Source organism: Myotis myotis, unplaced genomic scaffold (genome assembly GCF_014108235.1).
Source record: "Myotis myotis isolate mMyoMyo1 unplaced genomic scaffold, mMyoMyo1.p scaffold_m19_p_9, whole genome shotgun sequence".
NCBI classification, from domain to species: Eukaryota; Metazoa; Chordata; class Mammalia; order Chiroptera; family Vespertilionidae; genus Myotis; species Myotis myotis.
The window spans coordinates 33,251,157-33,267,344 of NW_023416401.1; the positions used below are offsets into that span (position 1 = coordinate 33,251,157).

The 16,188-nt window shown below is 44.8% G+C and overlaps 1 protein-coding gene across 12 annotated transcripts in view; it reads right to left on the reverse strand.

The window, feature by feature from the left end:
• PTPRM (protein tyrosine phosphatase receptor type M) overlaps positions 1-16,188 on the reverse strand; it is a 666,818-nt gene that overhangs the window by 40,015 nt on the left and 610,615 nt on the right. For all 12 annotated transcript variants that reach the window (XM_036321438.1, XM_036321437.1, XM_036321435.1 and 9 more), the window contains one exon: positions 15,637-15,734. In XM_036321438.1, coding sequence (XP_036177331.1) covers positions 15,637-15,734 — 98 coding nt within the window. The remainder of the gene's footprint in view (positions 1-15,636; positions 15,735-16,188) is intronic.

Consider the following 16,188-nt stretch of genomic DNA (forward strand, 5'->3'; position numbering starts at 1 on the left):
CCCCCACAATTTTCCAATCAGGCTACCCAAACACATATTCCTTGATCCCGAGTTTTACAGGACGAGGAAGCAATCTACTCGACACCTTCCTGTCAGGTGTTGCTGGGAGCTGGTCCATGCTTGCTGTTTCAAGGGACCTGGCATATATGGCATACTGTTCTTAATATGTTTGCTCACCTTCTTGGCACTATGTGTTTTAACCAAGGTCTCTGAGAAAGGTTGTTTCCCCAGGTAGGGATTTTCCCCTGAAGTTAGGGAGGGAATAAAACCTCTTAACTAAGTGCCAGGTGGGTAATTAATCACTTTAACTACGAACAATCATGCTTAAGCTACATAATCTTTACTCCCTGGAATGGAGATAAGAAACGCCCTAACCTTTGTAATAGAGATTGATAGGATTGAATCAACTGGTATAAATACAGATGTAATAAGACAGCAAGACACAGAACCTACACAGAACATTCTCTAGAGACAGAAGAACTTCGCTGGAGAGAACATGGCAAAAGATCCTGGACAGAAACTGGCCTCAGAACCTAGACACAGAACCTACACAGAATCTAGAGACAGAACCTAGCGAGAGAACATGGCAAAAGATCCTGGACTGAACCTGACTATAGAACATGGCAAGAGAACCTGACTAGAACTTGGTGACTGAACCTGGCTGGAGAACCTGGACAGAACCTGGCTGGAGAACCTAGTGAGGGAACATGGCTACAGAACTTGGCTGGAGAACCTGGAGAACCTAGCAAGAGAACATGGACACAGAACCTGGTTGGAGATCCTAACCAGAACTTCACTGGAGATCCTGACCAGAACTTGGCTAGAGATCCTGGCTAGGCTGCTGATCAACTGAATGCTGTCTCTGTGTCATTCCTTCTTCGCCGACTCCGTCTACACCTTTGGGGACCCCTGGACCTGCTGGGGCAGGACCCCAGCAAGGTGTGAAGGGGGCTCTTGGATTTTTCATCAGAGAAGTATCCAAAGCCGCCCACATTCTCATCGCTAGAAACCCTGTCCCAGAGAAACGGGGCAGCAGCTTAAGCCATAAGATGTGGTCCTACACTGGTCTTCAACATACGGCAGAGACTACCAGAGAAAACATTCTGAGGCAGGGAATTCTGTTTGCCTGTTAGCCTAGCTAGCCAGTTAAATGCTTCTTTACTTAAATTCCTTAATTAGTGAAACTGAAGTAGAGATACTGATGTCGTGCCATTTGGCTAATCTGAAAGGAGTTGGGTACAGACTATAAAACTACTCACTGGATTACTGTGACTCTTTGGCCCTCTTCTCCCGGGAAGCCCCCAGCATTTCCTCACATATTTACTTATCCAGATAGTCTCAAGCCTTCAGGGAGAGGCAGAGCAAGGCCAAGGAAGCTGAATTTAGCAGATTTGGAAGGTAGAGAAGGAAAAACAGATTCCACTTAAGATGATACATCATTTACTGTTTTCCAACAAATTATTCAAGGATAGGATATCCTTGGCAGACCTATAGTGTGCCAAGTGAGGGAAATACCCAAATTTTCAAGAGCTCATGTGAGCAGAACAAAGGCCATACCATATTGCATCCAGTTGCACCTCCAAGAAACTACAGATGTGCGCTGCCTGAGTGGGTCCCAATGTGACTGGGACTATGCTTTAAACACTCTCAGGCTACGGCACATTTGTCCCAGGTGCACCTGTCCATCTGCTACACATGCGGGCCCCCTACCTCTTACGCGCTTTATAGACACTAGGGCAGGTGACCACCTATATGCACCCCAAAGACAATGCAGATAAAGTTAGAGGTGACAGAGTGAGACAGCCGAGGATCCAAGCCCAGGCCAGTAAAACAGCAAATACACAGGCAGGAAGTCCAGACAGAGATGAACATGAGGATTTTTCCAGGGCCAGGCAACTGCGGCAAAGCAGCAAGAGTGTCTGTGAGGCCAAGCAGCGGCTTTGCCAATGGTGACCATGAAGCGGGCGCTCCCACGCCGTCATCTCCATGGGCTCAGCCAGAGACTACTGCAGAGCTGGCCTGCATGCAGCCCGCAGCTCCCTAGGAGCCAGGAGAGCGTGTTCCGAGAAACACGTGTTATTCAGACCTGCAAATCTGCTTTGATGCTGCAATACCCCACCACTATGGCATGATTAGAGATGGCTGATACAAAAGTGACAGGTGACTTACAGCACACAAAGAACGGTCTCCGAAGCCTATTTTATAATTCATCAATATTTGGGAAAAAATGACAGCTTTTTAAGGAATTGCCAGGAACTTAATGCATAAGGGTTAACTAGGTGGGCTAACTATAAAGAGATTTCCGTCATATCAAGCAAAGCTGTAGTAATTTCACCCACACCCATAATGACCATGTTGTATATACATGTGTGACTTTAGATTCCAGTCTGTTCACCCAATGAATCAGAAATCAAGGGAATGAGAGTGGTCAACAGGCATTTCCCTTGTATGAAATAAGTTATTTCATTAGCTTATGTGCTCTTTTGTAATTATTCTTCCAACTCTTCAGAAACATTCACTGAACACTTTCTAATACTTTCTATGTGTCCAGCCTTCTGGGACTCATAGATGAAATAACCTAGCCTTGACTCACAGAGGCCTCTGGTCCGGGAGGGGAGGGCAAAATGGTTCCCAAAGGTGTTTTGTTCCTTCTTGTCTGCAACTGTAAGTCCTGCCTCTATATTTGGGTTGTAAATGTCTTGAATGCAGGGATCCCCTCTCTGTTTTTCCGGCCCTCACCGATAGGAGGTCGAGAGGTCACCTGATAACTAGCTAACTAGTGTCACGTGTACCAGGAGAGCCACAGAAAAATGAACAGACTCTGAGGGGTTAAGTCTCTAACACTGACAACAGCAGTGACACAGGAGGTGTGAGGAAAAGCTATGAGACTGATGCTGTCTTCCCCCAGGAAATTCATTAACTCACTGTGACAACTCATGCGGAATTCAGAAAAGAAGGAGACAATGGTCTGCACTCAGAACAAATAGCACTTTGCTGTTCCCAACAAGGAAAGAGCATTTCTAAATGCGCAAGGATGTGTGAGCAAGGGAGCTCGAGTGTGTGTGTGTGTGTGTGTGTGTGTGCGCGCGCACGTGTGTGTGTGATGCACACATGTGGTAAGGACCTTTTATCAGGTACAGAAAATGTGGAAATTAAAAGGAATGTAGTCTGGTTGCCCATGTGAGCAAATGTGAGGCAGAGGAATAGTTACCCTTAACAAATGCATGTATGTTGCACACACACATATCACATTTATTTGCTGGGACACTGTCAGAACATTTTACAGAAGTTGGGATTAGCATTACAGATACGAAATTTTAAATAAGAAACTCCATTACTTTAAGCTTTAAAATGCATTATTTAGTAATTAACTTAAAATACTTAAGCCTTCAGTCAGATTGAAGAATGAAGTTATGTGGTTTTCTCTTTGCTTTATTTTGAAAGTATTTGTTTGCCTTTAGTCTCACATTTTTCAAAATCACCACCCAATTTGGTAGTCAATGAAGTGTTTCCTACTGAAATGAATTTGTTTTACAATTGTGTCTGTTTTTGCATGTTCTTCACACCACAGTTTACCTTTCAATTAAATAGATTTGCTATCCAAATTGGATTGATGGACATTAAGTGATGATGATGACACTCTACTGATTTTGGGGTGTGTGTGAAAGAAGTTTTCTGTGCACAAGGAGGTCTTCTAGACGCAAAAGCCACACTTGCAGTTACACAGAACATGACGGGTATACAGAGCCATCGTTATTAGATGATTGGGAGAGTTCTCCAAAGAGGCCCTGTTCTCCCCACGGACCCTCCTGGCAGCGGGCAGGAAGCAGGTGCGGTACTGCTGATCATCGGTTACAGACACAGAAAAGTGCTGGGAAGGTAAGATTGCTTTGTGGTACCAGCTGATAAACCAGTGAATTGTTATAAGCAATTTTGAGAACTTTGGAAAAGAAGATATTTTCTCAAAATCATAACTACTGTAGTCAGATTAGCTCATTTTCAAAGGAAGGTCTATAAATTATAGACTGAGCATCGTTTACGGTCTGTATAAATGAAATATAGATAGAACACCGACAGAATTCATCTCGCTGGTACCTAATCACACACTGCAATATTCTGCTCTAGATTTTCTATAAAATGTGTTTAAATAGTGCAGAAGAAATAAAAGTGGACGGCTTCTCGTAAGGAAAGGACACGCATGTCTTTTTACTGACTTATGCCCTTTAGAAAATCCAGACTCCATGCTTTTTTCCCACAGCTGATATTCAGAGCAGACACAGGGAGTGCCAGGAGGGTCCGGAGGCCACGTGCATTAGACGTGTCTGGGCTGCAGATGTGTCTGTTATTTAAATGGAAACAACAAATAGAAATTCTTCATATACACATGGAATTTAAGGGTTCATTCAGCCAATTTCCCTTCATTTTGGGGATGTGTAAACTAAGGCTCAGAGGTGAGAGGTCACTTAGAAATGCCCACACTCAGCCTGAGTTGTGGTGACCTGTCCCCCTCAGAGTCAGTTCTGTGAGGACTCTGGCTACTGTTGTCCCAGGACTCCCACCCCCCCCCCCCCCTCGCTCCCGGTCCGGCTGCTATCGACTGAGTCTTGGTTGCATCGTCCCCTATTCTTATCTCTAAGAGATGAGCAGGCCAGCTCCTGCTCCTGGCTAACCCTTCACCTGTGCTCTTGACGCCTCCATCATATAGCTATTTCCCCAAGTCTCAGCCCGCGGCACTGCTTTTTCTTTTCCAGGAAACTGAGGTTGTCAGGAGAGGGTGCCATTCCAAGTGTGTTGTTCCTTTGTTTTGGTTACATTGATTTAACTGCTTCCTCACCTGTCTCTGTTCTCCAGGCTCCAAAAGATGTTGTCTCTGATAAGGCTGAACTACAGATTTGCACTCTGCCTCCGTGGAAAATATCCCCTCAGCGGTCCGCCTTCTAAGGTGTTAATCTCTCCCTTTCTCCTGATTCTTTCTGTTGCACATACAATTTTCAAAGGTCTCCCACCTTTAAAATATCCTTTGAGTGTAAATACTTCTCTGTTTATTTCTTTCTCTTCCTTTCTCAGCTAAGCTTTTGATAAGATTGAACTCAGTCTACTCATTCATGTTTTCTACTCTTGCCTTGACCCTACCGACTGCTTTCCATCCCACCATTTGGAGTGAATGCTGGTTGTTAACTGGTCACTCAACATCCCTTTATCCATTCATCCATCCTAATATGTTCTTGATGTCCTTTTGGGGACTATTTCTTCCCCAAGGGGTAGCTTATCAATTAGGGGCCCTGGAGAGCAAGGGACTAGCACATGAAGCAATCAGAGGGAGTGAGATGCTCTGTTCTGAACCCTGAACACATTGAGAAAGCCTGGGAATTGTTGGTGCTCATCCTCTCTCCATCAGCACCATGACCAGACTGTCTGGCAGTGAGGCCTGCCCACTCACCGGCCCTCTGGAGTTGGTGCCTTTTCCCTTATCTGTTTGCAAGCCTTATTCTCCACATCAAGAATGTGAGCTCCTATTTCTTCTAATAAATTCCCCTTTGCCTTAAATTAGCCTGAGTTGATTTCTGTTGTACACAATCAAAGAACTTGGATAAGTCATTCCTCTGAAACTACTCAGGCAGAGATTACCAATGACCTTTTCCATGTAAAATCCAATGAGTATTAAGATTAGATTAGATCAGCAACACTAATTAGAACATATGGTTCGCCAGCTTAATGCCTTCTATTATAACAAACAGGCACACGACCCACTTCCTGTGTCTACCTTTCCTTACTCCTAGAATGGCATTTCAAATCTCCATTGATAAAGCCTCAACCAGCTTTTCAGGCTCAGAGTTCATGTCCCCCTCAACTCTCCAACACAGCCTCACCAGGCCACTGGCTCTCTCCCCATATTGCCATTTACTCTCCCTTCTCTGGTCCCCTACACCCACCCCCTAAGGCAGCGGCTCTTAACCTGTGGATCGCGACCCCTTTGGCGGTCAAACGACCCTTTTACAGGGGTCGCCTAAGATTCATTACGATTCATAACAGTAGCAACATTACAGTTATGAAGTAGCAATGAAAATAATTTTATGGTTGGGTCACAACATGAGGATCTGTATTTAAAGGGCCAGAATGTTGAGAACCACTGCCCTAAGGGGTTATTGTCTCATTCTTGCTATTTAAAGTTCTTTCTTTTATTAAGGTCCAGCTCCTCACCACATTCTCCATGAACTCCTCTGAGATTCCCTCTGGCAGAACTGATCCCTTCACTACAGTTGTCATCATTCTGACCTACATGTATTACAGTGAACTGTTTAAATGATTACCTAGTACCATATTCTATGTTCTTTGAGGACAAATGAAATATAAATATCTTGGAATTTCTTAGTGCCAGTGATACAGTAAGTGTACCATTAAATGTTAAAAAGGTATTAGAAAGCCTACTTTGAGTTAATTTGTCAACAAGACAAATCAGGCTTTTAGGTTGATTTTCCAACTTTTTACAGAGGGAAACTGAGACCTTTGAGCAGAGACAACCTCAAAGGGAGTCATCTCTTCCAGAAGAGCCTGCTGCCATGAAGGGCTCTGTATAGCACCCCTCTCCTACTGCTGACAGCTGTTAGTGCCTTGTTTATTGGGTGATATGCTGGGGGGAGGGGATGAGAAGTGTGGCAGTACCTGGGTGGGAATTATGGAGGAGGGACAGTTTGAATCAGTTACAGTAATATGATTGTTAAAATGGTTGGCAGTAGATTGAAATGCAGAGGAATGTTTATTGAACAGTATTTATACTAATAAAAGGCTCATATGCTAATTAGACCAGGTCGACCAGACATCTTCTGGTCATCCAGTCCTCCTTCCAGACAAAGCCACAGTGGCGGGGGCCAAAGCAGAGGCAGTTAGGGGCGATCAGGTCAGCAGGGGAGGGAGGTTAGGGGCGATCAGGCAGGCAGAGGGGTAAGGGGTGATCAGGCCAGCAGGGCAGGGCAGTTAGGGGCGATCAGGCAGGCAGGCAGAGGGATTAGGAGCAATCAGGCAGGTGAGTGGTTAGGAGCCAGAGGTCTTGGATTGTGAGAGGGATGTCCGAGGGGTCCCAGATTGGAAAGGGTGCAGGCCGGGCTGAGGGACCGTCCCCCCTCTCCTGTGCACAATTTTCGTGCACTGAGCCTCTAGTAAATTAATAAGAATTAGGGCTATATTTACCCAGGTCAAAAAAGATCCATCTTAAAAATCCAGTTCATTAAAAAAGATCTATCAAATGTATTAGTGACAGTTCAAGAGAGGAAAATTTCGGCAATGTCTATGAAAAGAATCTGTCTCTTCCCTTCATTATAGGTTTGATTCTTACAACTTGAAAGATTTTGCAGAAAATATTATTATTATTTTGTACTGTTAGGCGTTACCTATGCTATTCCTACTGTTAAGCAGAATTTCCACATTTTATCAGCCTGGCCTCTTTCTTGCTTGCTTCTTCCATTGCTCCTGGATCTGGTGGCTTTTGTAGAAAAGCAGATGTTCTTTATTGTATGTGAAAGGGGCACTTGGAATCTTAATATACTTCCCTTGCATGTGAATTAGAAAGTTAATTGATGTGTAGTGTTCATCTTAAACTTTTTTTTTCATTACTCTTTTAGTGACAAATGTTAGGAAAGGAATTATGCCAACCTCTTTGGGTGGGTAAAAATCTTTAAAGCATCCATTTAGGTGGTTGCCTCCAATACTCTATATTGATAGAGGTTAACATCTCAGTCCCTACTTCTTTTAGCTCCAAAACACTTTGTCACCTGTTATAAAAACTATTCAGAGCAACTCCGCAATAATTTTCCTACATGACTATGAGAGCTTATTTGGATTTTTAACACATAGTCACATTCTAATGAGGTCTTCATAAAACTGACTAAATATGTTTAGAAATCATTAGCTTAAATTACCAGTGCAAAATCTCCTTTGGGAGTCCTGCCGATTTGGTTATAAGACTTTTGGCAGATGGATTAGTTCAACACAACAGAGTTTGTGCATCTCCACACCGACTGTGTAGGTGGGAGTGCCTGGGAAACTGGCGGCTGGATGGAAAGTTAAATATCCCTCAGGTGGGTTCATTACAGAGGGAAAACAATCACAACACATTCCAGTGCAATTTCAATGCCAGGTGTGCAGCCTTTGGCAGGTGCCAGGGAAACTGACAAGGGTCCCATCCCACAACACACGGGCTGAAAGGGGATGCTCAGTGGTGACAAGAAAGTCTTAGATAATGACAGGCCCTGGCAGATGTGCCGGGGACCCTGCTGGAGGGAAGTGCAGCGTTGGTGTCTTCTGCACCAGGTGCTGCGACAGGGAAGGACTCCCAGTGGCTCCGACACCGGCAATTACCACCGCCTGCTACAGACTGCTTCAGGGCAGAAAGCAAGGGGAAGCAGTTCCCAGCTCTGACTAATGAATCGGCAGCAAGTCTGTGTAAACAAACGGGCATCCAGTTCACTCATGCCTAATGCATGAAGGACACACCATGTGCAGTAAACATGTAAGTAGGTAGTGGTTGCCCTGGAAAACCATGTCATTTGATTTCTTCAGTGGTTTGTCACTGCTGTTTTTAAGCATGGAAAACGGGAAGTCATCTCTGGACAAGTGGGCAGCATTCACAATGGGAAAAGGTCAGCACCTGGTCCTGGAGGGAATGTGACCTCCGGTCAGAACCTCCAAATCATGCCAGACATTTCAAGGGCAGATGCCATTAAATTCATGACTAACTGAAGACAGGCCCATGCAAGGGGCTGATGGTAATGAGGTGGGGACTCCTCAGAGCTTACCACGTCTCCACAACCTGGTAAGGATTTAGAAGGATTAATAAAAAAAATAAGCATATGGGCTTCCATTTATGAATAAAGCTGAAACCTAGGCACCCTCTCCCCTTCAGTTGCACACTTTTAGCTGGAGTTTCTATGGTTATTTGTCAGAAGGAATAGTTCCCATAAAAAAAAATCACCAGTCATCACCCTGCATGGGACCGTCTAAGTGTCTGATGGAAGGAACAGGGACACACCACTGCTGCATGGCTTTTTTTTTTTTAGATTTAAAAAATTTATTGTTGATATTAGCGAGGGAAGAGATATATCAATTGAAAGGGCGAGGGCTACGCCCTCCATCTTACCCTGGATCCTCCATTTTTGGGCAGCAGCCTTAGCCATGTGCTTGTCAAGGAGCTTCTTCCCGGAAGCCCAAGCCTCTGCTAGCCACACCCAGGGTTTCTTTAAACTAACCAATGACAATCAAGGGACGTGCGCGCCATAGATATGACCACATCCTGTGTAACAAGACACCGACTTGTGCCCGGCCAATTGGCAGGGCCCACAGTCCTCTCTCCTGCCCTTACTCCAACCCCCCTATAAAACCCCTCTTCCCACAGGGGCTCGGGCGCTCTCTCTGCTGCTTGCCGCTGCGTTGGTGAGTGTGGTTGGGGAGTCGAGCTAGCTCGAATAAAGACTCTTTGCTTTTGCATCAGACTCGGCTGGCTCCCTGGTGGTCTTTTGGGGATCTTGAAATCTGGGCATAACATCAATCAATTGCCTCCTATATGTGCCCTTTCAGGAACCAAACCCGTGATGACCTTCCCACGCACCAGACAGTGCTCCAACCAACTGAGCCATGCGGCCAGGGTGGAAGGGCTTTTTATTTTTCATGTTTCTAAAGTCAGGTAACTAAACCTGAAACCTGGCTCTCTGCTAAATGTGCCATGTCCAAGAGACAGGGGACTTCACTGTAGGAGGGTTTTTGTATTTTTCTTGCACAATCTTCTTTTGACTTTTTAGCCAAAGACTATGCTGTCCTCATCATCTTCCCTTAAAGAAAAAAAGGTTTATTGTATGGAAATAGCTTACCTCCTAAGACAGAGTCTGGAGACAGTGTACTTTGGAATTCCAATTAGGCAACAAATACATATGTGCCGTTATATTTTTAAAAAATCCAGTAGTAGTTATTTTTCATGATTTTTTACTCTTCAAAATAATTCACCTTGGGATTATTTTAAGTAAGTTCAGATGCAAATAAGGAATATTTGGAGGTGGTGGGGAAGAGTTATTGTGAAAGCACAGTACTGAGAGAACAGTCCCCAGGTATCTTTCTTATTAGTGAATGTAGGCAGTCAACAAATATTTGTGAAATGAAAGAAGGATTCAGAATTCATCACGCATATCAGGGGAGGAAACCCAAGTGCATGAAAATAGATACAGTATTGAGTTTAACTGGCCACAGTTCATCTCGTTTATGCTAATTGCTCTCTGACACTACGTTGGTCAAATTCCCATTCATTCATTTCCTTGGGCATTTACTGAGTGCCCAGAGGGAGAGACCAAAATTCATAAGGCTGTCTCTTTCCTTACAGGAGCTTCTTTCTGGCGGAGTTGGTAGTTTTTGTTTCTAGTAGTCATTACTCACTGCTTTCATAGCTAAAGAAGGTAGATTTGGAGTGGGAAATAAAGAATTATAAATACCATTGTAGGTCTTAGGTTTGTTGGAAAGATAAGGGTTATATTAATACCTATATTTATTAAGTCTTCAAAATGGGGCTGGAACTTTCCTAACCACCTGACATATAGAAACTCATTTAATCTTTAAAAGAACCTTATATAGCAGGTGCCGAGGGGAAAGGTCGGGGATTGAGGGGAAAGGTCGGGGATAGAGGCCAAGACTCTAGGCCAGCCTTTGTCTTACTGCCTCCCAGCAGAGAGGGGACTGAAAGACATGAATGGCTTTCACACTTTTAGTACCTAAAATATTGCATTGTAAGTTTTTATCCTTTTTACGCCTTTTTATTAAATTTATTATTGGGGTGACCTTGGTTAATAAGATTATTTAGGTTGCAAGCATACATTAACCTTTTTGTCCCTTTGATGCATTCTTTTAAAAAAAAGGGTCATATGCTAAGTGAAATAAGCCAGTCAGAGAAAGACAAGTACCACATGATTTCACTCATATGTGGAATTTAATCAACAAACTGAACTAACAAGCAAAATAGAGACAGTCTCATAGTTAGAGAGCAGGCAGACAGTTGTCTCTGTGTGTGTGTGTGTGGGGAGAGGTGTTGGGGAGAGTGGAGGGACTGAGCAAAAAGAAAAGAGAAAGAACTCATGGACACGGACAGCAGTGTGGTGACTGCAGAAGGGAGGGGGCGGGTGGGTGGTAGTGCAGGAGGGTGTAGGGGAGATAAATGGTGATGGGGAAACAATACAATAAAATAAAGAAAAAAAAAGCCAGCATTTTCTTGATTTTTGAGCAGCTGGCACTATGCTGTGACCCTTCATAAGAGGGTGTTGTGTTAGATGGATGTTCAAGTTGGCATTTTTACTCTCCTGAGATAAAGGCCTGAACCTCCTCAAACAAAAGAAATATTTTCCCCCATATTTTTTCTAAAAGTTTTAAAGCTTTCATATCCTATCTAATAAAAGAGAAACATGGTAATTAGCCGTACGTCCACTACCCTTCCCATTGGCTAATCAGGGTGATATGCAAATTAACTGCCAGCCAAGATGGCGGCCAGCAGCCAGGGAGCTTGAACTTAACATGAGGCTTGCTTGCTTCAGTGACGGAGGACTCCAATGTTCCCCGCCTGCCGCTGCCGGCCTCTGAGCTTCCAGTTTGAAACATTGTTACAAATATACAAGCTAAATAAAACCCCAGAAACCTGCTTTCAGCCAGCCAGGATATCAGAGCTGGAGTTGATACAGTGTTTTGATTATAGAACCCAAACAAACTAGATACCTGCTTTCAGCAGCAGAGGCCTCAGAGCTGGAGCCAGAGCTAAAGCAGGCCCAGAATAAAAAAAAAAGAAAGAAAAAAAGGAGCAGTTGGGAGCTTCAGTTACCTGCCAGCCTAAAAACAGCCATCAGCCCCTCACTCAGACTGGCCGGCACTGGGATCAGCGTGACAGGGGGCAGCGCCCAAACCCCCTGATCGCCCTGCGGCTCTGTGTGTGACAGGGGGCAGGGCCACAACCTCCCTATCCGCCCTGCTCTGTTCGTGACAGGGGAAGGCGCCCCAACCCCCTGATCAGCCCTGCTCTGTGCGTGATAGGGGGGAGCTCCCCAACCCCCTGATCGCCCTGCAGCTCTGTGTGTGACAGGGTGCGGTGCCCCAACCCCCTGATTGGCCCTGCTCTGTGTGTTACAGGGTGCGGCGCCCCAAACCCCACCCTGCCCCATGGGCCCTGCTCTGTGTGTGACGGGGTAGAGCCATAACCTCCCCATCGGCCCTGCCCTGAGTGTGACAGGGTGCGGCGCCCCAACCCCCTGATCCGCCCTGCTCTGTGTGTGACAGGGGGCGGTGCCCCAACTCCCCTATTGGCCCTACTCTGTGAATGACAGGGGGGAGCTCCTCAATCCCCTGATGGGCTCTGCTCTGTGCGTGACAGGGGGGAGCTCCCCAACCCCCTGATGGGCCCTGCTCTGTGCGTGACGGGGGGAGCTCCCCAACCCCCTAATCGACCCTGCTCTGTGCGTGACAGGGTATGGAGCCCCAACCCCCCTGATGGGCCCTGCTCTGTGAGTGACAGGGGGCAGCACCCCAACCCCCTGATTGGCCCTGCTCTGTGCGTGACAGGGGGTGGCGCCACAACCTCCCCATCGACCCTGCCTTGAGTGTGACAGGGGGCGGTGCCCCAACCCCCCAATTGGCCCTACCCTGAGCGTGACTGAGGGTGGCATCCCAACCTCCTGATCCGCCCTGCTCTGTGCATGACAGGGGGCAGTGCCCCAACTCCCCAATCGGCCCTGCTCTGAGCCTGACCAGGGGCTGCACCTAGGGATTGGGCCTGCCCTCTGCCACCCAGGAGCGGGCCTAAGCCAGCAGGTCGTTATCTCCTGAGGGGTCCCAGACTGCAAGAGGGCACAGGCCAGGCTGAGGGACCCCCCTGCCCCCGAGTGCACAAATTTTTGTGCACCGGGCCTCTAGTATATATATAAATCAACATGTATATTATTGATTTCAGAGAGGAAGGGAGAGGGAGAGAGAGATAGAAACATCAATGATGAGAGAGAATCATTGATCGGCTGCCTCCTGCATGCCCACTAATGGGGATAAAGCCCACAACCCAGGCATGTGCCCTTGACTGGAATTGAGCCCAGGACCCTTCAGTCTGAAGGCTGATGCTCTATCCACTGAGCAAAAATAGCTAGGGTTATTTTGTTTTTTATCTGGTATTCATATTTGGGTGGTTTTTAAAAAAAATATATTTTATTGATTTTTTTTACAGAGAGGAAGAGAGAGGGATAGTTAGAAACATCGATGAGAGAGAAACATCGATCAGTTGCCTCCTGCACACCCCATACTGGGGATGTGCCCACAACCAAGGTACATGCCCTTGACCGCAATCGAACCTGGGACCCTGGAGTCCGCAGGTCGACGCTCTATCCACGGAGCCAAACCGGTTAGGGTGATATTTGGGTGTTTTATTGCTGCAGCTTTTTTTTTTTTTTTTTTTTTTTTGGTTCACAGGAAGAACCAAATGTCCCAGCTCAGTTGATTGAAAGGCTCATGCTCTCCCACTAATTACATATTTTCACACATATGCCTACAGTCAACATCTGGGCTATTTTCATCTGTGTTCTATTTATCTCTTCCAAATTTGCGGTACCTAGAATTTTCCCTTTTATGGGGAAGCAAGTTTTCTTTCTCTCTTCTTTTAGAATAATTTTTATAAGATTTGAATTATCCAGTCCTTGAATATTTGGTAAAACATATGTATAAATATATTCAGGACTGGTGTTTTTCCGTGGCTTAATTTTTAACCATAATTCACTTTTAAAATAATTATTATCTATTCAGAATTTGTTTCTTTTTGAGTCAATTTTAAAATAATCACATCCTATATAATAAAAGGCTAATATGTAAATTGTCCCCTTGGGAGTTCAACCGACTGGGAGTTCAACCGATCACTATGATGTGCACTGACCACTAGGGGGCAGCATGGAATGAAGGAAGGCCCCGATCGGCCCTGATTCCTGGCCAGGCCTAGGGACCCTACCCGTGCATGAATTTCATGCACTGGGGTTCTAGTTTGTCAATAAAACTGCCTAATGTATCTAAATTTTCAAATTTATTGTTAGTTGTTCATGTTACCTGTTCTAATAAAACATCTTTATCCTATTCCTAATATTTGTTATTTTTGGTTTTCTTCCTCTTACTCTGATTGCCAGGTGTTTATTTATTTCATTTGGTTTTTCATACAGCCTTTTTGATTATGTTGATTTTTATTACTTTTTCTTTGCGTGCTATTTTATAACTTTCTGCTCATTTATTATTTCCCCTTTTCTTTCTTTAGTTGTACTAAGTTCTTCATCTAGCTTCTTGAATTAGATACTTAGTCTTCTTTTCTAACAACCTTTAGGTGCCCTTTATTGGCATCCTACAAGTTGACTATATGGTACTTCATGACTCACAGCTCTAAATGCTTTCTGATTTATGGCAGGGTGTTTTACTTTGACCCATTAGTTAGTGGAAGTGCTTTCTCACCTAGATCCTAAGTGAAGATTGATTTGCTTCCTTGTTATTTCCCAGGCTGCTTTCCTTGACCCTTTCTCTGAGGGTCTACCCCCTGCAGGTTTAAGTTTTATGTGGCAGAGTCTCAGTTCAAATTCTTAGCACTTCACAGGTCCAAGATGTTATCTCCCATTAAACATCAACTTCCCATTTCCCTCTCTTCCCAGCCCTTGGCAACCACTTTTGTATTCTCTGCTCCGTAAATATGACTACTCTAGGTTCCTTGTGTACGTGGAACCATGCAGTATTTGTCCTCCCGTGACTGGCTTTTTCCACTTACTGTAATGTCCTCCAGGTTCATCCAGGTTGTAAATGGCAGGATTTTTTTTTTTTTTTTTTTAAGTCTGATGGAGAATTTTAAGAAACAACACCTTTATGGTTTCTGCCTCAATATTTCAATTCTAGGCTGATCTCTAGGCTGGCTTTTGCTGAGTGTAAATCTTACGAGGTCAGCTTCTCTAAGATGTAATGGGTTCTGGAGTTGGGCAGAACCATGGAATTGACCCTATTATAAAACAAAGCAATTGCCCTCAAGTATTTTCTCATTTTTAAATTTCACTTTGGAAATAATCCTACAACATACCAGTCTCAGGATTAGAAATATTTAAGAGTTTCCTGGTTAAACAAAAATAGCACCATCAATAGTTAATACAGATAAAATGATCCAAATCTCAGGGCAGAAGATGATCTCCATCTGAAGGCTGGGAAGTAAAATCTCAGCCAGAGGAGGTGCTGGATTCTAACCTAAGGATTGAACCCGGCACTGTACACCGTATCTACAGTCAGTTTTCCTGAATTAGGGACTACAGTTATGTCTAAGGTGGCACCCATGAATTTTGATACCCAACAGCTAGCATTCATGCTTAGAGGTGTTTTTGTGTGCTCAATAGAGCCAGATAACAACTGCTTTTAAATCTCGAGTGCCTTTCCTATCTGTTGCTATCGCAACAAATGAAAGCAATTCAGACTATGTTTACTGATAATTTATGCAGCAAGTCGTAGGAGGAGCTGTAGTAGTTAATGTTTTCTGGAGGACACCAAATACTGCTCCAGGTCGCTCTGGCCTTACATCACATTACCAACAAAGCAAGGAACACATGGACACGCGGGGGTCTCACTTACCCTGCCCACTTCCACGAGGTTGGTCACCATTATTATGCTCGCCGTGTTTTCGTGCCACACCATCCTCCAGAAGTCGTAGATGGTCTCCTGCATGGGCCCTGCAGCAAAACAACAGAAACTTTTCTTTTTCCTTTGTCAGTTTCCAAGTAGAACATTTCTGGGCTTGCAAAGAAATCACATGCAGCTCTCTCACTGTCACAGATGTGCTGGAAGCCACCTCTTGCCAGTACTGTCAGTGCACCAAGGAATGCGGAAGGCCCATGGGCCTTGGGTGTTAGCAGGGCTGAAGCACTGATTGTTCCTGTTCAGATAGTGGTGGCTCAAGGTAATTCCTTAACCTGATAATCCTTACGCTGTTTACCAAACTTTACTCTGATCTGCCTGTATGCATTGCTAAAGGGCAAATGTGTATTTAAGTAAGTAAATAGCGGACCAGGAGGAAGTTGGTGTCTCTTCAAGAAAGAGGCTCCACCTGGCCCCCAATGCCTTCTAGATTCATATTTCTTATATAGCATTTTCTTTTGTGTGTCAGCCCCTCCTTCAGATCCTGAA